At 39.0% G+C, this 20,568-nt stretch overlaps 2 protein-coding genes across 6 annotated transcripts in view; both read right to left on the minus strand.

Moving 5' to 3' along the window:
- Nucleotides 1-12,253, minus strand: part of inpp5b (inositol polyphosphate-5-phosphatase B) — a 19,947-nt gene extending 7,694 nt beyond the window's left edge. Inside the window, exons 1-10 of one of the 3 annotated variants that reach the window (XM_087172545.1) lie at nucleotides 11,969-12,253; nucleotides 11,154-11,232; nucleotides 10,735-10,832; nucleotides 10,555-10,584; nucleotides 10,327-10,437; nucleotides 9,143-9,286; nucleotides 4,084-4,174; nucleotides 2,531-2,701; nucleotides 508-609; nucleotides 128-242 (exon numbers count right to left, since the gene is read on the minus strand). In XM_087172545.1, the coding sequence (XP_087028671.1) occupies nucleotides 128-242; nucleotides 508-609; nucleotides 2,531-2,701; nucleotides 4,084-4,174; nucleotides 9,143-9,286; nucleotides 10,327-10,437; nucleotides 10,555-10,584; nucleotides 10,735-10,832; nucleotides 11,154-11,232; nucleotides 11,969-12,026 (999 nt within the window). In that variant the 5' untranslated portion in view covers nucleotides 12,027-12,253. Of the gene's footprint in view, nucleotides 1-127; nucleotides 243-507; nucleotides 610-2,530; nucleotides 2,702-4,083; nucleotides 4,175-7,718; nucleotides 7,821-9,142; nucleotides 9,287-9,543; nucleotides 9,871-10,326; nucleotides 10,438-10,554; nucleotides 10,585-10,734; nucleotides 10,833-11,153; nucleotides 11,233-11,968 lie in introns of those variants that run through there. The other 2 variants (XM_023401005.2, XM_023401006.2) reach the window with 2 other exon arrangements.
- Nucleotides 12,254-13,565: 1,312 nt separating this feature from the next.
- Nucleotides 13,566-19,647, minus strand: LOC111651045 (uncharacterized). Of its 3 annotated transcripts, XM_023401004.2 has the most exons (9): nucleotides 19,528-19,647; nucleotides 17,331-17,765; nucleotides 16,587-16,694; nucleotides 16,398-16,453; nucleotides 16,203-16,298; nucleotides 15,772-15,928; nucleotides 15,476-15,570; nucleotides 15,123-15,224; nucleotides 13,566-14,735 (listed from the first exon to the last, which is right to left on the minus strand). In XM_023401004.2, the coding sequence occupies exons 1-9, from the start codon at nucleotides 19,556-19,558 to the stop codon at nucleotides 14,496-14,498; spliced, it is 1,320 nt and encodes a 439-aa protein (XP_023256772.1). In that variant the 5' UTR covers nucleotides 19,559-19,647; the 3' UTR covers nucleotides 13,566-14,495. The 3 variants fall into 3 exon arrangements, with proteins under 3 accessions (XP_023256772.1, XP_023256771.1, XP_087028674.1); XM_023401003.2 differs by having other exon boundaries at nucleotides 16,587-17,765; XM_087172548.1 differs by lacking the exon at nucleotides 13,566-14,735 and having other exon boundaries at nucleotides 15,219-15,306; nucleotides 16,587-17,765.
- Between the last annotated feature and the right edge of the window lie 921 nt (nucleotides 19,648-20,568).

Raw genomic sequence — 20,568 nt, forward strand, 5'->3', positions numbered from 1 at the left:
ATATATTTAAGTGTAGCGATGAATCTGCTATTAGCTTCCATGTTAAAAAAAAAAGCTCACCATGTGAAGACAGAATACAGTGGACTGGACAATAAAATTCACAGGTCCAGAAAAAAGGTTTCCTTACTAAGGCATACTTGGCATCTGGATGCAAGGCCTTGGACACAGCCTTTGTCCACTCCAGCTCTTTGGGGGTGTCATTGAAGAAGAAAGCCTCTTTGCTGAGGTCGAGCTCCTGGAAACTACAAGGGAGGACAAACTTCTGGTGAAAACTTCTTGTTTGATTCACACTTTTTCCACTCTTTGACACCAAAGTAGTAAAGTGAAACGTAGGCAGGATTAGTGGACACACAGTGCTGAATCTGTGGGTGGGCATGTTCTCCTACTTAAAACAGGATCAATGGTTGCATACATCTGTCAGAGGTTTGAGCAGTATATGTCTTTCTGTGTAATGGGATTAAGTGGAGAATTGCACAGCTATTCTCCAGCAGGGTGAATCTGACTTACCCCACGCAGTACATGTCAGGAGGGTCGGGAGTGCAGCTCAGCCAAGGACTGAGGCTCTCCTTTGGTGTCTGTCCATTCACATTGTACGTGCCAAGGAAAAAGCTGACACAGAATGAGGAGAGATGAGGAGAAGAATAGAGAGTTACAGTGTGTTTGAACATTTGCTGACTAGCAAAATCTGTGTCTTTTCTGTGATTTCCAGTTTACATCTGGGAGACTAAAATAGTGAAACAATGACCTCAATATATATGAAGCCGATGCCCTCCTGTTTTACTGCAGCACTTTCTCACTCATGTCCTGAAATTTCATTTTCTGAAGGTTGAAAGAGGACAACTGCTCTTTTTAAGCGATGTTCCTCTTCATTTGCACTCACACACTGTTAAACCTAGGAGTTATATACAGGGCAAAGAGCTAGCAGCGAGTAAAACGGTCTTATCTGCTGACCATGCCTTGCTGTAGGGCACTACAATTGTGAGAGATGGTGAGAGGGCCCTGCCCTTATTATTTACATCCCCACTGAGATTTATTCTGCAGGTCCAGAATGAAACCGGCTTCCGCCCATTCAATAGCCACCGCCCCCTCTGACCTTCAGGCAGCTGCCGCTCTGCTCATGCACAGGAACAGTACAGCTCTTTACTTTGTGCTGACAGCCATCACACTGTACAACAGAGTGCCCCAATGGCCTCCATCTCAGCTGCCTAGAAAGATTCTGAAGCTGTCTTTATACAAAAAAAAGTGCTGCTTTTTTCTTAATCGGCACATCAGCATGGCTATTCAGTACATTCTCAGTCTGTAGTGTAATATGATATGAAAGCAGACAATTCACGTGTCCCAACACTATTTAACCTTTTCTGTATATCTGCTGTTTCTGATACAGGCAATAATTTATAGACCTATCAGCAGACCCAACAAGTAGGTCATTTGCAAATGTATGTTCAAAATATTCATTAGGTTTTTGACTAAACAAATTCTGCACAGGCTTTTGTATATCTTTGTCTTTATTTGTATATCTTACAATACCTATTTATTTCTTCTCAGGGTTATACAGGGACAGGAGATTTCCCAGCATGCTTGGAGCAAAAGGTAAGGAAACACCTCAGGGCGGTTGTGAGTCAGTCACATGACTAACACAACACACATTCAGTCTCACACCTCACAGACAGTTCCCAATTAACCTAAGCTCCATTGCTGGTCTGTGGGAGACAAGCACAGCTCCCAAGGGGAAGCCTGTGGCAACACACAAACTCCACACAGAAAGGAGCTGGGCTTAGACTGTAACATAGGAACTTCTTGACATATACTGTATATATATAGAGAGCTACCAACAGGAGGCAGTGTGGTTAATAACTATAACTATGATGGTGAAATCAGCAAAACAAAAGAAAAAAATAACCTTAATAAAAATTTCAAGGACATTAATACCCCCAATCAATAAGAAATGGTGCATTTCTAGACAGCCCCTGAGAAAGTGGTGCTTATTTTAGCAAACAGCTAAGTACAGAGAAATACAAACCCACAGATGTTGACTCATTCTTTTTACATAACATTTCTAGGATCCAAACTGCACTTGCAGTTAGTGTGCTCATACTGTTTCAGCGCAAACCGTCAAATCTTAAGCTATTTCAGTACAGCTTGACCCAACTGTATACGATTGAAAATCTAGACAACAAAATTAAAATCTAAATAAAGAAATAAATGGATAAATAAATAGCTTGACACGCCTCCTATATTCAGTTTTAGAATATTAGAATATGTTTCAGGCTGAGAAAAATGATGAGTGAAGGATCATATCACACTTCTATAGATTCAATAGTGTATGAAAGCACCTATAGCCCCACCCAAGTATCAGGGGAAATTAAAAATTGATATCAAGGAAGCATTGATTTGCTACGTTGATATTGATGTGATATTGTAATATATTAAGATCACCTAGATCTACCTCTATTGCCCCGGCATGTACACAATGTACATTTACAAATGTACACAGCAATGCAGACACAATAAGAAGTTGAGAGTTACATACCTGAAGTTCTCCAGGTAAGTGTAAATGTCCTCATTCTTCAGGAGCTCACACTTGATAAGGTTGTCACGCAGGTTGAACTGCGGCATGGCCAGTATCTGAGCTTTGTTAGACGGGGTGTGGCTGGACGAGCGCACCAGGTCATTCCGGTCGTCTCGACTTGAGATGCCCTGACTGCACACCAGGAGAGAGAGAAAATAACAGTTGGGTGTTGGGATGAGTGGAGACAGACCAAGATAGAAACCAGATCATTTTGTCATGCTGGTGTGATTTCATAGGGGACAAGTATCAGGATGATCATAAACTGCATGTTTGGTCTGGGTTGTTTAGATTTTTTTCATTCAGCTACCAATGTCTGGTTGCCACTTGGCATCCAGGATACGCTCTGACCTAATTGCAATTGCAATACCTCTCCTAAAAGCTAGATATAAAATTATAGCATAGCAGAGACATTACACTCTACTCCAGACTAACAGTGTAATATACAGTAGATCATAAACCCAGGCTTTGTGGTGAAGCTCTATTTCCATGTTGTCAATATGGAATGAGACTGAGGGGAGAGGAAGAAATGTAATATGCCTGGGCCCTGTAATCTTCCAGGAATATACTGTAACGAAACCCCACCTTAGAATATACAAATAGGCATTCATTCCAAGAGTGGCAGCAGTGGCTTACAGGTTAAACAACTGAACTGCACAAATTTGCATTTTAGACCTTAACAACTTTAAATAAATTAAACACTCATCATCAACCTGCTGCCAGGCACGTAGACAGTACCTGTTGTAAACCTGGTGGAAAGAAGTACTTAAATAACAGTAATTCTGCTTTTTATTCTTTTAAACTTCAAAACTATTTTTCCTGATGAAGCAATATTTAGTTTGTGGATAAGTTAAACTAAATGGTCTATACTGTAAGACATCACTAAGCTGAAGGAAGAAATGTCTGTTGGACACATTATTTTGAAATGGTTATAGTCATGATGACATGTTGGTCGTAACAGTAACCGTTGAGTTACAAAAGCAGGCCATTCAAGTGAAGCAAATTTGATCTCACACTTTCCTGCATTTGAAATACCATTAAGTGAATTTCTTAACTTGGTGCAAGTATGCAGAATAGGGTGCTATTGTCATGGCTGCCTTGTTTGATAAATTTCTTAGTCCCTTGAGGACTCGGGTGGTGAAGGCTGATTCAAAAAAAAAATCCCTGGATATTTTACAACATTGCTGTGTGTTTGCAGTGCATCAGTAAGGCATTGCTGACTAAACAGTAAATGTTTTAGGTTTTACTCAGATTAGTCTTCAAAATGGTTACTTTGATACTTTTACTTGAGTAATATTAAAAGGTACCCCTATGGAGTTTTGGTAGCACTATCGAGCAACGCGTTTGTGAACAGGTCCCTGCTGTATTTGTTCATAAATACACAGGTGATGAGATACACGTTCTTGCCAATGGTTTCCCACTTTTCCAGTGATCTACAGGTGGTGGTAATCCACCAAGAAATGACAGAACTTCCACTTTAGCAGCAGAATATTCTAACTTCAATAAAAAGGCTTTACCTCTCCGGGCTAGAACACACTTTGGACTTCTGTGTGCCACCGTTGGAACCTTTCTCCCTTTCTATACTTCCCTTTTTGTCGGATGATTTCTCTGTTTGGAAAGAGCATGAGAGAAAAGGAGGATTAATAAAAAAAAGTCTGTTTAGTTTACTTGTTTACAATGATAAAGCACAGAGCATAAAGGGAAACCGTGGCATTATAGCACAGCTCTCCACAATGCCTGAAAAACACCTGCACTTTTTTAATGAAAAATTAACATTTTGTTTGTAAGTTGTCATTTAAAACTTCATGTCACTGTGTCCTGCCAGCTACTGGGAGTCCTTCCAATCAACATTATCTTAAAATCTGCCCTTAGTATTGACAGCCTAGCTCAACTCTAATGAGAAAGTACCTAGCCCTGAGCAAACCCATATTTCAGTCTTTTAATAACTAATATGGATAATAAATTAAAGCTAATTTTGACAGAGTATAAAACAAAAACGCACAGTAACACACAAGTCAATCATAAAAGTGCCAAATCAGGGCTCAGTTGTTGTGGTCAATCGACTGAGGCTATCTTTTGCAGTTGGTTACAGTTACTGCATCCCAAGTAGCTGGCTTTAATAGGCGAGTGTGAAGTATGAGACAGCATGGCCCCTGTCTTCTGCAGCTTGGCAGGGAACACAGCTGGCTCCTCTGAAAGGGAAAGCCAGGTTCTTTGAGCAGGAAATTAAACTCTATAAAGTTATGGCAGGCTACATTAAGAGTGCACCTGACCAACAGCACTACTTTAGTACCCAAAAGGTACAAAACATTCTAGTCTTTTTAGGTGGTAGCTCATGGGGTTTCTGTAATTTATTTGTTTTCTGATGCGTTTGTGTGCAACACAATAATCCCATGGCATCCTATCCACATTACCTTACTGGGCAGGGATATCAACAGTGCTAGTAGAATAGAATAGAAATAGAATAGAAAGCCTTTATTGTCATTGTATTCAAAATACAATGAAATTAGGAGTGTTACTCCTGATTGATGCATGTAAGTTAAAAAGAAGACATTGCATGCAATAGAACACATGCACACAACATATCACACAGTTAAAAAAAAAAAAACAACCCAGCATAAAGACAAATAAAAAACAATAAATCTATAACTACTAACTACTTTGCTAAACTACTATAACATTAAACAACCACTTTCAAAACAAGGTCACCGAAGGGAATAAAGCAGAGAGGTAATAAAACCCCAAATTAAAGTCAAAGCAAGTCTGATCTAAACGGACAAAGCTTGTTCAATCCAAACAGCATAATTTTCAAAAGGTATGATTTTCCTTATAGCTGTGTCTAACCCAGCACTAAACTGTGAGTGAAAAAGCTTTTATCACTGTTTCCACAGCTGGAGGTCAACATCATTAGCTAAACTAACAAAGGAAATTTCTCAGCAAAACAAGTTGTGACCTGTGTACTAAATTCTGAGAAAAAGCGAGTGTGTCAGACATGGTTACGGTATTTGAATGAAACAAGAACCAAAAAAAGATTAGGCTAGATATGCTGAACTATGAGCACCATTTAAAAAAAATCCCCATGAGGATCTATTGACGTGATACTGATGTTTGTGTGAACAGGAAAAGATGGCCCTTTGTGTGACAGAGAAAACTTCCAGCAAACTGTGAAATGACTTTAGAAGAGTTTACTTTAGAAATGCTACAGTTAAGAAGGTGAAAATCTCATTGTGAACACAAAGAAAAAGCACATCACTGTGAAATTGACTCAAGAGTTTTCTGAGTTAGCATATGAATAAAAAAGGAAACCATGAGTATTAATAGCCCTAACCTCTAAACTGCAAGGGCTGAAATGATAAACCATAACCCATTGGAGATGGGTTCTTTCCTGTTTAACAGTTTGCATCAATAACCTTATAATATGCCAAATTTACAGTGTTGGTTCTAAGCTTTGAAGACCAGGTGGCTCAAAGGTGATATACAACATGAGATCATACAAGATTTGTTAAGTTTTTCCCAGTGAACTTAACTGTATCTGGAAAATGCAGAACAACAGTAATGAAACAGTATAAAGTGTATAATACTGAGATTCTTGTCATAAAAATAGAGTGAAATTGCAAAACACGAATTAAAACAAAATCTGCAGCTTGATTTAAATGCACAAAGTAGTTATAATCACAAAAACCAAACAAATTTCTTTTGCAACTATTTTGATAACTGAATAAATATTAAGACAATATTTATGCAAAAAAAAGCATTCTCTGCTTCCAACTACGAAAACTGCTGCTTTTCTTTGACTTTGGTGATAATAACCTTGATATGTTAAGATTTTGAGCTTCTGCTGAGACAAAACAAGCAATTTAAGGACATCACTGTGGACTTAAGGGACTTGTTAATCAATTGATTAATCAATGAAAATTATGAAATGAAAATAAAAATGATGAATTGATGAAAATAATCATTGATTGCTGCCCTACATGCTACAATATGTCAGTCTTGCTGAAAAGTGCAGCAGATAGCTTTTTGGCATTGCTTTTTTTTCCCACATTAAAGCTGCCCTCTAATGTTGAGAATTTCAATCTGCAAGAGTGAGGCCCTTAGTCCACTAGGGTCCTGTGTGTGAGTAGTTTAGTTATTACACTGCATATTTTACGTTCCTGCACATGCTTTAGTAATGAACTTAACTAAACTTTCAACCCCTAAGGAGGGAGTTGCATGTCTGACTAGCTGCAATTTACACCAATGCCTTTTTTATCTGCGGTTGATCGTTATTCTGCATAAATGGCAAGTTGTTCAGGTCTCAAACTCTTCCGTTTTAAAACCGTCACAGCTTTTTAACCACAACTGCACAAAGTTCAAAGTTGCACAACTTCCTTTCATGATCTTCAACCATAAGTAGTTACCTGCAGAGGAACCTGTTTTGTGATTTTTCTAAATTCTCTATTGTAGATCTACAGTTGTAAATTAAAAGAAACAAACTCTTCTTGCCTTAAGAAAACGCTTGGATCGCACTGGCACTGAAGGAAAAGAGAAGGTCTTTCTCACAGGTGAAGGCAAAACAGACAGTCAGCACCTTTATCTCATAGAGAGGCGTCGCAGGAAAGTTTACAGACAACTGATTTGAAGCCAACCGGCCAAGTTAGCCAAGAGGATGATGCGCAAGCGACAGAGGGTATTTGGAAACAGGCAATAGCCAAAGTAGCAGAACATAAACAGTGTCTCAATGTATGATACAATTCTGTGTCAGTGTAAAACGTTACTCCAACACCAACCACAACAGGTGAGTCATTTTCTGTCATAGCGACCACTAACATGAATATTATTATTAAGCAGAGACCGACGTTAGCCTTAAACTGCGTTTCAACTGTCTAACTCTATCAGCTAACATTAAAGACAGCTTGATAATGTGGCAACAGCAGATAACATTGGTGATACTTCTGTTAATCCTTATCATTACTCCGCCTAACGAAAGCTGGCCCTCTAGCAAATCCGGCTAAAGTTAGCCTCTTTGAAATAAGAACTACTACTACTCGCTAGCATTAGCTAGTAAGCTAGCTAGTTTGACGGGGCAGAATCAATGCCACGGATCTATGCGATGGAGTTTTCTTTTCGGCACCTCAATATAATCAACAAATGTAAGGAATATTTTTCATACCAGAGTCTCTCATCACCTTAGACATCTCCCTGCACCGCTCCCACGCATTCTGTGCAGAAGAGCAATGTCCAGTCTGTGTTAGACCTGCCCATGCTAGCGTTATTGTAGGAGGAGTTTACCTTCCGCTACTGCAGAGATAGGAAGCTGACAAAATAACAACCTGCAACTACTATGCACAAAGGGCAACCGGGAAATTCTACCGCACATCACATTAGTATTGCGTTGGGAATTAAGCTCATGCATTTCAACAAGACAAATAAATTATGAAATAAGTCTGGCACTAAAAGGAAAAAAAAACATGACCTGCAGTGTCCCATAAACAAACAATTAAACCACTTTGTAAGGGTCATACTCATGAAATATGTGGTGTAGTTTGCATATGAACATTCACTCACTTTATACAGTGTATGTTTACAGCATGGCTCCCAGCATGCACGAACATAATGCGTGAAATCTGTATTTCAAATTACACAAACATTTATGTTTACATGATAAGCATGCAAATTGTACATTTGATGGCACAACCTTCAGAGATTAGACATGGATTCTTGTTGCTGTTTTTTTTTTTATAAGGGAGCCTATTCTGTGTATACTATTTAATTTCTTAAGAAGTAGGTGGTACATTAATTAAAAAAAAAAAAAAAAACTCCATTGTTTGGCCCATATATATATATATATTTGATTGTTAACTCCTTTTTCTGAACCAAGACCCCATAAGACCTGGCATCCAAATGTTCCACAGTCCAAGCTCAACACAAAAGAGGGGAGCCATGTTTTTGTTTAAGCTCAAAAAAAGGTACTGAGGGGAACAAACTCCCCCTCAGTACCAGATCAGCTTGGACATTTTAAAAAAGCTTTTAAGCTTTGTTTCTATTCTCCATGTTTGACCATTCTCTGAAATTGTTTTATGGTAAAGCATCTAATGTGCCCCTGTTAAGCACCTTATAAGGTGCATCAGAAGTAAAGTTTAATTGTTTACATACTTCATAATGTTAGTAGGTCTGCTAGGCCTATTACCCTGATATTGTGCATGCTGGCTCACTGTCATGGCGGACTGAGACATTTGAATGGAATGGAGCCATAATTAAAGTTATTAGTTGGTGTCTTTTCTGCTATGACATTTCAAACTGTCAGCCTGTTATGTGTAAATTTCTTACAGCTCATACACAGGCTGTGACGATTGCATTCCAAGGAAGTGACACTTGCAAAACTGGTAATTTTATGATGCAACCCTCTGATGTAGACTTTTATCTGTGTGAGGTTATCTACTGGCAGAAAAAGAGCAAAAGCGCTGTAGAGATAAAGAACATTGCTGTTCTGTCAACCCATTGCATGAATGCTGGTCGACCTGTTCCAAATAAATGAAGCTTATTGGACACAAATGCCAGCTGTGAACTCCTACAAACAGAAATTAGATGACAAACCTGTTTTCCGTTGCTGATTGAGTTTACTGAGTGTTGTGCTGAGGGGTGCAAGGGCCTGTTTGACAACTCCCTGGCCTTTAGTGGTTTTGTGGTACTTGTTGATCCACTGAAACTTGGGTACCTGTGTGGGAGACTTGCAAACATCTGAAGAAAGATAGACAGAGAGAGCAAGATAATTAAAGTAGGCTAAGTTAGGATAAACAACAGCAATTTTAAGATTCATGGTGTAAGAAAGAATCGACTCCACTAGTAGAAAAAGGAGCATTCTTAAGCAACATCTTTCTATTTCTTGCTCTTACACATGGATCTTGTCCATACAATGAACTGTTCTCCTAGTTTGTAAGACCACCTCCACACTTAGACTTCTTTAAATAGAAGGAATCTCACTTATACTTGCTTACCTTTATCATTTCTCACACTCTTCCTATTGACAACAACTGGCACCAGGTCATCTAATCTTTCCATCACTAGTATCCCTCACCAGATTAAAAGCCTCTGTGGCTTGTCTTACGAGTACCGCAAAAAAATATAATGAAAACAACATAGTAGTCTCCGTACATGCTCACGTGGAGCTTCCACTGTGAAAAATAGTGAGCCAGTGGCAAAAGTGATACATCCCTAACAAAGCAGACTGTCTGTCAACCCGGCAGCTGGCCTCTTCCATCCAGATGAACAGGAGACAAAAAGTAAAATGCAGTTCAAGAGAAGTGATCACGAAGAAGTCCTTTTAAAACTGTTTTCATCCTGTCCTTTTGCTGGCTGTTAAAGAAACAAACTAAACACAGAGTACACCATTCAAGCTCCACCCCTTCTCTCTCTGTACCCATCCCTTTTACGTCATGCACACTAGTGACAGCCAGTTGAAGGGACAGCAACAATTTGTAGTTGTAAAATTGGTGTGAGCCAATCAGCCAACAGAATCTAACAAATGCATTTGGGTTTTTATTTCTGTTTTTTAAAAATTCCTTTTTCAGTAATCTAATGTCAAAATGAAAGAATACATTTTTTTTTTTTGTTTGTTCGTTCGAGACAATGTATCCTCAAGGCAACTGAAGACTGGCTGAGCTGGTTTCCTAGATACTTCACACATTGATTTTTCAAAGGCTGTGAGAACCTTGAATAAAAAGCAATGACTGCTGGGTGTTATGTAAGCGTGTCACCAATGTCTCTGAGGGCTGACCTACCACTCCAGGCCCTGTTGACCTCGCTGAGAAAGAGCCGCGAATGAGACCCAAAAGGAAGTCTGAGCTCTAACGCTTCTTCCTGGTAGCTTATTCTCACCCTGGTATCAGCCCCTAGAATCAGATGAGGAACACAGAAAAAAAATGATGTTATTTATTTATCTTTTGTTTGTTTTACTTTCTTATGTACTGCTGCTTAATATTAAAATATATGTAATAAGGGCAACTCACCCACAACTGCAAGTTCCTCTGGTGAGGAAACTACAAAAAGTGCAGCATGAGGAGTATGTCAGGGCATTTCAGAGAAGTTAGTGTCATACCATTATTAACAGGAAACAACTGTTATTTTGGTGCCCTGAACCTTACTGCCAGTCTACTTTTGATTATGTTAAACATATGAAAGCTGCTCACCCTCCACAACAGCAAAGTCAAGGGAGACGGGTATGATGTCCTCCAGTGACACATCATCAGCAGTAATGGCCATCCTTCGATGAGTATAAATAAAGAGTCTAAAAAACAGACATTTTAATGATGATTAAAATTAAAATATGTTATTATTATTCCTATTTTTAAATGACATTTGATTCATTTTAATCAAAAATTTGAATCAACTGTGTATTTCATCAAAGGGGAAAAGAGGACTGGTCATTTAAATACTGTATGGTTACTGTGTCAGACAATTTGATGCATCTCTGTGGTCATTTTCAATGCCAATGTGTGGTGTTGCTATGGACTGCATAATGTTGTCAAACCCACTCCTTACAAAATTATATTGTGAGCCCGTGAATACGAGTATTTTGTTCAATAATGAACTTTGTGTTAAAACTCACGCATGTTCTTCTGAAGACTCAACCAATCCCAGCAATCTGCTCTCTGTAATCTTATCAAAGAGGACATCACATTGGACAGCATGATTACAACTTGGTTAAGGGTATAGTGGGAATATGTTCATGAATTTCTTTCACACTTTGCCAGGAAATATCACCATGCTCTCATTTCAACTATTTTTTTCTTATTAAATTTTTTTTGGCTACAATGGGAACAACACTGAAACTGTTTAATATTAATTGCACTATATTTCAAAGGGAAATATTGGAGTTTTTACTCAACTTCTATCTAATAGCTGTTTGTATTTTACATACAAACCATATAATTAGCTTACAAAATATGATACATTGATGTAGATGAAACTACATAAATGAAAAAAGTAAAAGTTTTCCCAATGATACACTTTGACCTTAGCAACATTATAAATACTTAACTGGAGTATTCTTCTCCCAACACTGCCGAGAAGCAACTAAGCTGGTGACACAGAGTTGCCATCTTGTGGAAGAAAGGTCTTACTACAAAAGTTGGACCATATCCTTAAGAAGTCACACCCGACAAAACCTGCTCTGCTTCTATTGCTGAGAACTATAGGCTACGTCTTAAATGTTGTTTTGTTTTAAATCACAATATAAGTAACATAGTTATTTTTATTCAGAGAGATGTCGACCATGTAGCAGATCTTTAATCTTACAGGCCTCTCTGCGGACTCTGATATTCTTCAGCGGAGTCGTGTTAGTTAAACTTAGTTGGAGTCTGGTAATATTACATTTTAAACACTGATGATCCATAAACAAGCGCATGCGAGTCGCAAAGGATACTATGATGCAGTTTTCTTCCCTCTCCAAAGTTTCTTGGATTGCGACGGACTGATCCATGGTGAAGGCAGATTCCTGCTTGACAGTTTCTGCCCCACGCTTTTCTCGTTCAAAAATACCCGGAGGAATTTCGAGTAGCCTATTTATTTCTCTCTCAAGAGAAAGCCAAGTGAACAGCAGGAGGAGAGACGCTCGAGGAGCCCCCTGTAATCCGACATTATTCCCTTTCGATCCAGATGTTTCTCTCCCGTTCCTCCGCTGCTGGCCCAGCCCGGCCCGGTCTGCCACGCACTGATTCAGAATCGCTCTGTGCCCCCGGTGTGACGTCACATCTGGGCTGTCATCAACTCACTTTGGTTTGGATTAGGCCTCAGGTCAATGATCCAAAGAGGATTATGTCCTACAATAGGCCCGAATCCGTACGTTCACAAAGTTATATCAAAGCTTTCCATGAGTACTGATGAGCCATCAGGTCAATAGGCCTAAAACGGTCTTTTGTTAGAGGGGAAACCCACCATTAATACATTTATTCAACGTAAAATAATAGGGCTGTGTTGGATTTATGTGTCAGATTTGTTGTTCAGTACTACCCAGTTGTATATTTTCATTTTATGTATTTTATTTCATTTTTTAAAATCATTTTTATATCATTTTTTAATAAATATTTTGAGGCTGAAATTGATATTTGGGATTTAAAAAAAATCTGATAACAATAAATCAGCCAGTTAGCCTATTTAAAAAACAAACAAATAATAAACATAAAATAATATTATTACTTATTAATGGGTTACTTATTACTACTCGTTGGCAGACATATACAATCTGCAATAAGTTAATATCAATTGGTTATTGTACAGGAGTTCAGCTGCCATGCAGGCAGACATTTACTGTTAAAGGGACAGAATATCCAATTTTCTGCATTCCTCTTGGCCTCAACCTTGCTCTTATAGCAGTTGTATTTGGCCATGAGATTTGTTCACATCAGCCGTCTGGTAGTGGTGGAAGAGTCAGATCATTTACTTAATTAAAAGTAGCAATACCACAACGTTTAAATATGACTACTCAGTTATAGGCTAACTAAAAGTCCTGCATTCATTTTCATACTTGAGTAAAAGTAGAGAAAGTAAAAGTACAGATTCTACAAAAAATATATCTCATGTGACTGATGATCATATGGCCATATGTGACATTACTAGACTGTCAATTCTTTATAACCATAATAACTAACTGTACCTCTAGCTATCAAGGTGGAGTAAAAAGTACAATAATCCCCAGTGAACTGTAGCAAATAGATAAAAAAATAGATAGATAGATAGATAGACAGATAGATAGATAGAATGGAAATACGCGAGTAAAATACATCAAAATTTTACTTTACTTGAGTAAAGGTAGCCATAGAAATTCTATAAAAAAATGTGAGGAATCACTTAATTAAAGCTTAAGGTTAAAGAAAAGTGGGCTACACCAAAATAGGCTGGACATCATACACTATAATAAAAATAATCCTATTAGTATTATTGTGGGCCTTTTGCAACTATGAGACCCGAGATATGCCATCCCCTTTCACCCCACTCTATGGCAAAGATTGAACTAAACAAATTAGGAGTCATCAAGCATATTTTATTAGATTTATTTCTTTAGGCACTATCATCATATTTTACAGGACACAAAACTAGAATAAACTGACACCATTCTGATTTCATTTAACATGTACATGACACCTTATACCAAAAATATAATTTGTAAACCACAAAGATATATAATTCACAATTCACAAAAATATTAGACAAAAAGTAGACAAAGTACAGAATCACACATTTTAATATGATTAAATCTACAGAGATGCTTCAGCAAACATTTGTGTTTCATAAAGTGCATACAGAGTCATAGCTGCGTTACTCTCACAATGGTTTAAAGAGATGATAATTTAGGGGGAGGTTTTGGTAATAAAACATTTATCCACATTAACAGATGTTGTTGTGTTGAGGCTCACGCACTCAACCAGAATTAAAATTTGTGTACAGTCTGTTCAAAGTGGGAAGGCACAAACAAAGACTGCTGAATTCATTCAGTGTTATGGGTAAGGTCATGGCTAAAACAAATTACAAGGTGTTTAACAAATTCAATATCATTTCTTAAACCTTCACTGAGAATAAAGTTTGGTTTGGTTTATTTTGTCAATTATGAAGACAAGAAACTTGCATTTTCTGAATTGCTGAAGTTGATGTATTTTTTAATCTAGAAATACTGTTTAAAGCCACTTTTCATTGGTCTTGAAACAGAGATAAAATGTAATTGGGAAGCTTTAATTAAACAAGAAATAATATCAACATTGTAGCTGAGGCTTTACATAATTCCATACATATATACATTACCACCACATATGAATATCACTGAGATAAATGAGTGTAAATTAAGTAGTGTTAACCTCTGCACAGCTAAGCTTTATTTCCGGAGGGAGTGGAAGTTACACGAAGCTCTGGTTACCTAATGACCCACACAGCACTGAGCGAGCTCATACTCAACCAATCACAGCATTAAAGTGATGGCAAGAAGGCAAAGTAAGCAAGCAACCAATTCTGTGTGAATATAAGGACCTCTTGTGGCGAAAGAGGGGACATTCAACCGTAGGCAAGACGTCACAGTGGCGTTGCAGCACTCTAGATAACATGGAGGTTTTGTATCAGCCTCGCATGAGGTTTGGCCTGAACAGTTACCGATGCAACCTGCTGTCCACTTCAACTTGGAGTCTTCGGTCTCCTTTTTAAGCTGCAAAGGCAATAGTTGAGTGAGAAAGAACAGTAGAGGACCTATGAGAGGTTAAAAGTCTAATCATGAGACTAAGATATTTAAATGTTGCTTAAAACCCTCTGGAGTCTGTCTATTCATCTGTGAATTCACTGAGAACTTTCATTTCTAGTGACATAACTTGGGGAGAGTTTAAACAAAGACAAAAATGAATGCATTGAAAGTCATCAAATATTAATTAATATTAAGCTGGACTCCAGGGGGTTAAACATTTTAATGAATCTTACATTTAGGAATTCAGTATGTAGTGTTGCTAGAATTGTATTATAGCAACATTTATGTGTTGGTGACACTTGTGTTAAGATGTTGAATTTGGAGAATCTTGTCATTATTTTTTGCAGTTCTTACCTGACAGTGTTGCTCAGAGGACTTGCATATTTGGAGCGCTGCATCTTTAAAAGCTGTGTAGCAAGTTGCGCCAACACATACACCTTGATGACATTTGTTTTCCTTAAAAGAAAAGAAAAAAAACAACATAGGAGAGAGGATGGTACTAATCCAACACCAGATCTGGCTTCCAGTGTTTGACCAACTGTTTAAAAAAAAATAAAAAAAAAATCTTGTTTTATACGCTATTAAAATTTTAAATAATTTTCAGGCAGTTAAACACTGGGAATAGTTTAAAAGTCAACAATATATACAAATATTCATATCCATTACCACAGCAGCACACGCTCACACATGCAGCCTTTTGTCCTTACATTGTTTGCTGGACTGGTGGCAGTCGTTGTACTGACTGGTGTGGTTGTTGTTGTCATTGCTGTTGTTGTTATTCTTGCTGAGGTGGTTGCACTTACTAAAATCACGCAAAGAAAAGAGTGAAAATTGCAAACTACAGACTAAAGGAACTTGCTTGTAAAAACATGCAGTCACAACTCATAAGATGAAATAGAACATAACCATTTGTAAGGACAGTATGAGGATGATATAAAAGATCAGACGATTATGAGAGTCATGAAACAGGAAGATGTGAGATGTGAAAGATGCATCTGTTTACCTGTGGTTGTCATCATCATTGATTCAAAAGTGGCATTGAGGCAGCCAGTAGAATTGCAGCAGGCCACAGCGCAGTCTATCTGAGTGTTGTTGACGCACTTATCAGCACAAGGGGTGCTGCAGCTAGCATTGTAGGACATGTCCACCTGCCTTATCAGCTGATACAATGCAGAATCAGACAATAGTAGACATGTTTTAATTTGCTTTGCCTTTCCTTTTTTTCTATAAATATCACTGACCATCAGAATAACATCTAACGTATTGACTTACCACTCCATCTTTTGAATGCTCAGTTGCTTCTTTGGATTACTAACACAGTTAATTTGCCGTACATTTTAGGACACTTTATCATAATTTCTCAAGACCATAATGCATCACATACTTTAGTTAGATGGTTCAAAGGGTTTTTGTCAGTGTCATTTGCCTCCCTACCTGACAGTAGGCACTAGCAGCACATTTGGTGGCACTCTGATTGGTGTACATTGTGTAGCAGTCTGAGTAGTTACAGACGAATGAGGGGCAGTAAATCTGTGTTTGAGAGAGAAGACGGGTACATGAAGAAGAATAGAGACTAAATGGAAATATGCAAATACACCAATACACCCTTCTCTAATAAGGTGGACTTGCCATACTCCCTGAGGCAGGATTTGATGTTGTGGTTCCATTCATAACAGGCTTGCCACCTGTGGCAAAAAAATGGATAGGATAAGCAAGGATAAAGAAAAATCTGAGAATTAGCAATAGTCTTTTGTTTACATGGGAAAACAGACTGGAATGTTCACTGAAACATCTTAATATTTTGTAAAAAACATGTACCAGTGGAGTTAGATGGCTGGGTGGTGGACATCATTGAGGTTGGAGTCATGGAGGAGGATGAACTGGTCCCAACTGAGGCCGTCATTGAGGTGCTGGACTGGGTCATGGCTGTAGAGGAGGCAGAGGTGGTTCCTGAATTAGTAGCACTGGCTGAATTAGAGGACATCATAGAAGTTGAAGATGCAGAATTTGCAGTGGTTGTTTTGCTGGTGGTTGTGGGGAGATGGGTGGTAGTGGATGGTGAGCCTCCAGAGGTGGTAGTGGAGGATGACTGGGTGGTTATGCTTGCCATGCCTCCGGAGGTGATTGTGGTTGTGTGGTGCTGGATGGTAGTGGATGGTGAGCCTCCAGAGGCGGTAGTGGAGGATAACTGGGTGGTGGTGATTGTTGTGCCTCCGGAGGTGATTGTGTTTGTGGGGGGCTGGGTGGTAGTGGATGCTGAGCCTCCAGAGGCGGTAGTGGAGGATGACTTGGTGGTAGTGAAGACTGGTGTGCCTCCGGAGGTGATTGTAGTTGTGGGGGGCTGGGTGGTAGTGGATGCTGAGTCTCCAGAGGTAGTAGTGGTTGTGGGGGCCTGGGTGGTAATGGATGTAGAGCCTCCAGAGGCAGTAGTGGAGGATAACTGGGTGGTGGTGATTGTTGTGCCTCCGAAGGTGAATGTGTTTGTGGGGGGCTGGGTGGTAATGGATGGTGAGCTTCCAGAGGTGGTAGTGGAGGATGACTGGGTTGTGGTAATTCCTGTACCTCCAGTGGTGGTGGAGGTGGTAGACTGGGTGGTAGTTGCTGTGCTGCTGGTGGTCATCATGGTGGACTGGGTGGCGGTTGGGGGCTGGGTAGTGATGGTGGTGGAGGCGGTAGACTGGGTGGTAGTTGCTGTGCTGCTGGTGGTCATCATAGTGGACTGGGTGGCGGTTGGGGGCTGGGTAGTGATGGTAGTGGAGATTGTTGTTGGTGTGGGGGTGGTAGAGGATGATGGTTGGTTGGTTGTTGTGCTTCCAGAGGTGGTGGTGGTGGTTGGGGATTGGGTGTTAGTGGTTGCTGTGGTTGCAGTGGTTGCTGTGGTTGCAGCGGTTGTGGTTGTGGGGGACTGGTTTGTGGTGGTAGTAATGGGGACTTGTGATTGGCCTGACACTAATACTGCTAGCAGAAGTAGTCCAAATAGAATGAGGCGCAGGATACCTGTAGGAAAATATGTATTTTATTGTTTGGAAAATAAAATATATGAAATTATTAGCAGTTATTTAGCTCAGTTAAAACAAAACAAAACAAAACAAAACAAAACAAAACAAAACAAAACAAAACAAAACAAAACAAAACAAAACAACAAAAAGTATTGAATGGATTGCCATGAAACTTTATACAGATGTTTTCACTCATCCAATGACATATCTCAACATCTGCTTACAGGATTGCCACACAACCTTGTACAAAGAAATTGTCAGTGTGTTGGTTTTGAGCTAAGTGGAAAGTTAATAGAAAACTTTTAACTATGCTAGCGGCGGGACTCGAGAGATGAGAATGTCTATCAGTCTGTCATCATTTTGATCCAGACAGCATTGCCATTACATTTTGTACACACATTTTGTACACATATTCATGCATCATATTAACTTTGGTGATATGTTGCCTTTAGCACCAGAACAGGGATTTCTGGCACAACTTTAACTACTTAAGAGGCGTGGAAGATGGAAAAAAAGTCTTTAGAGGCCAAAATTCCAGCTACACTTAACTACAGTACAAAGGACAGCTTCAATGCAAGATCAACACGTTTTGGCTTGAGGACTTCATCAGGGTCTTTATGTTATACTGAATACTCATTAGCAAATTTTAGCATGCCAAACATGATAAACCAAGTCCTAAGAAATAGCATTGTCTGTGTGTCAGCATGTCAGCATGCTGATGTTAGCACTTAGCCTGTGCCTTTACAGCCTCACAGGGTGTTTAGTGTGGCTGTAGACATTTGTTCCCCACTGTGTCAATATAAGGAAAATAACAAAATTAAATTCAAGACACTGAGGTTTTGGCATGGATAATATTATCTAAGTATGCATACTTGTATCTACAAGCTTTGCACCAATTTGCTGTATGCTTGCTGCGACGCAACCATGCCAACACGCATGTGTCATCTTTTTTATTCACTAGAGAGCGACAGTATGACAACTTTGCTTTTGGGACAGTGGCAATGGAGTCCCAGAGTTTCTGTGGCTCTGCCTGCTTTTATTTCCTGACAAAAACCTGTTTCGTAATGAGGACTATGTTACATTATCTAATACATTATGTCCATAAAAGACATTTTACACTTAACAGTACTGTATATTGAATCAATGCAAGATGCTTTGGATAGAACACATCAACCACAAGACATGTCACTTGGAAGAAGAAGTTTTCAGGTTTTGACCACCTAACAGCCATGTGGCCTGTCAAAGTGTCTTTCAAAGAGACCTGCACTGCAGCTACATGCAAGTCGCTGCAAGATGATGACAATATCCTGACTATGCAAATATTCCTGTATTTTGACAGTCATTCTTATTTTCAGACATTGTAATTTTACTATTGTTAATTCTGTCTAATCTGTACATGTGGCATCTATTGCATGTCTGTTCATCCTAGAAGAAGGATCACTCCCCTGTTGCTCTATTATTACTTCTTCCTCTTTTCTTCTTGTTCAAAGTTTTTCTTTTTCTTTTCTTTTTTCAAATTTTGGGTCTAAGGTTAGAGGGTCTTGTATGTTGTACAGATCATAAAGCCCTTTGACACAAATTTGTGGGTCATTTTTGGGGTTTTGGGTTCTGGGATCTTGGGTCATTTAAATAAAACTGACTTAATCTGACAGACAAGGTTGGTTGAAATAACAAACTGACTGTTTCTACAATGCACCTCTGAGAATGAACGCGCATGCGACCACTGACAGTGATTTTAAATAAAGCAAACACACTCATACCTGTGTCTTTTGTGAGAGTGGTGGAGGCCATTATCACATTGGCAGAAAGGGAGTGAGCTCTTTGTCCAGCCTGTAATTAAATCACGTCTGTCAAAATCCTGGTAAAGGAAAGGATAAAACATACAATGAACATGAATGGACAGCTGCAGGATGTTCAGCAATTAATGTCAACAAGGTCTGTTGTGTAGACATAATGACAAATCTCTGCTAGCAGAACAAACTGAGCAAAAACAAACTTAATTTGTGTGTTGACAAAAGATTTTTATGATGAATAGTAATATGGGCACAATTCAAACTGTTTACCCATGTTCATACGTCCCTGAATTACAGCCGTGCTCATTCCTTATAACCCACCTGGGCAGTTCTTTTGATCTGTGGGAGCTAAGTCATCATGTGCTCTCCTCTCTTTACAATCCTCTAATTGTTCTGGTGAAACTGATCTCATAATTGTTTGGCTGAGTCACAATACAAGAAACTGATAAATGTGAGATTTAAAGCTGCACTTCAGCTTTTTTCCCCCTCACACTTTTACACACAGTCTCTCACCTCAGTGGCGCCTTGAAGAAAACATTTTAAGTTCAAGCATGATAAACAATTTTTGGTAATGTCACCCCCGCATCAGGTCATTGCTGCTAAGAATGGTTTTGTTTAGTGACACTCAATTATGTCATAAGTATCTCTGTTTGCAATGGTCTATCAGTGAAGACAATTAAAATATGTTTGTTCCTGGATCAGTCCCCTTGGGAGAACTGCTAAGCGGCACGGCTTGTTTTTCCCTGCTCCCTTGGATCCCAGCACGGCCTCCTAAGGGCTCTACACCCTGGAAACTGAGTGACAACACAGCCCCTCTGGCTAGTCAAAATACTGAGTTTAACTGGAAAACGTGAAGTTCAGATTTCTCACTGATATTCAGTTTTATGTATAGTGTGTGTTCAGGTGCTGAATCTTCACACTCTCATGTGGTCCCCCTGACATAAACTTACGATTTGCCTTTTCATTGTGTTGTATAAGGGAAGCATGCAAAGTTGACTCCAAAGTCTA

The sequence above is a fragment of the Seriola lalandi genome, unplaced genomic scaffold (assembly GCF_002814215.2).
Source record: "Seriola lalandi dorsalis isolate HSWRI2012SDOR001 ecotype SW California unplaced genomic scaffold, Sedor1 jcf7180002053211, whole genome shotgun sequence".
Taxonomy (NCBI): domain Eukaryota; kingdom Metazoa; phylum Chordata; class Actinopteri; order Carangiformes; family Carangidae; genus Seriola; species Seriola lalandi.

What these genes read in the sequence shown, in the direction of transcription:
- LOC111651045 (XM_023401003.2), bottom strand. Translation starts at nt 19,558, where the DNA reads ATGGCCTCCACCACTCTCACAAAAGACACAG. An exon ending in CACTCTCACAAAAGACACAG is followed by an intron (nt 17,766 to 19,527) that starts GTATGAGTGTGT and finishes ATTTTCCTACAG; the next exon opens with GTATCCTGCGCCTCATTCTA. An exon ending in ATCCTGCCTCAGGGAGTATG is followed by an intron (nt 16,299 to 16,397) that starts GCAAGTCCACCT and finishes TCTCAAACACAG; the next exon opens with ATTTACTGCCCCTCATTCGT.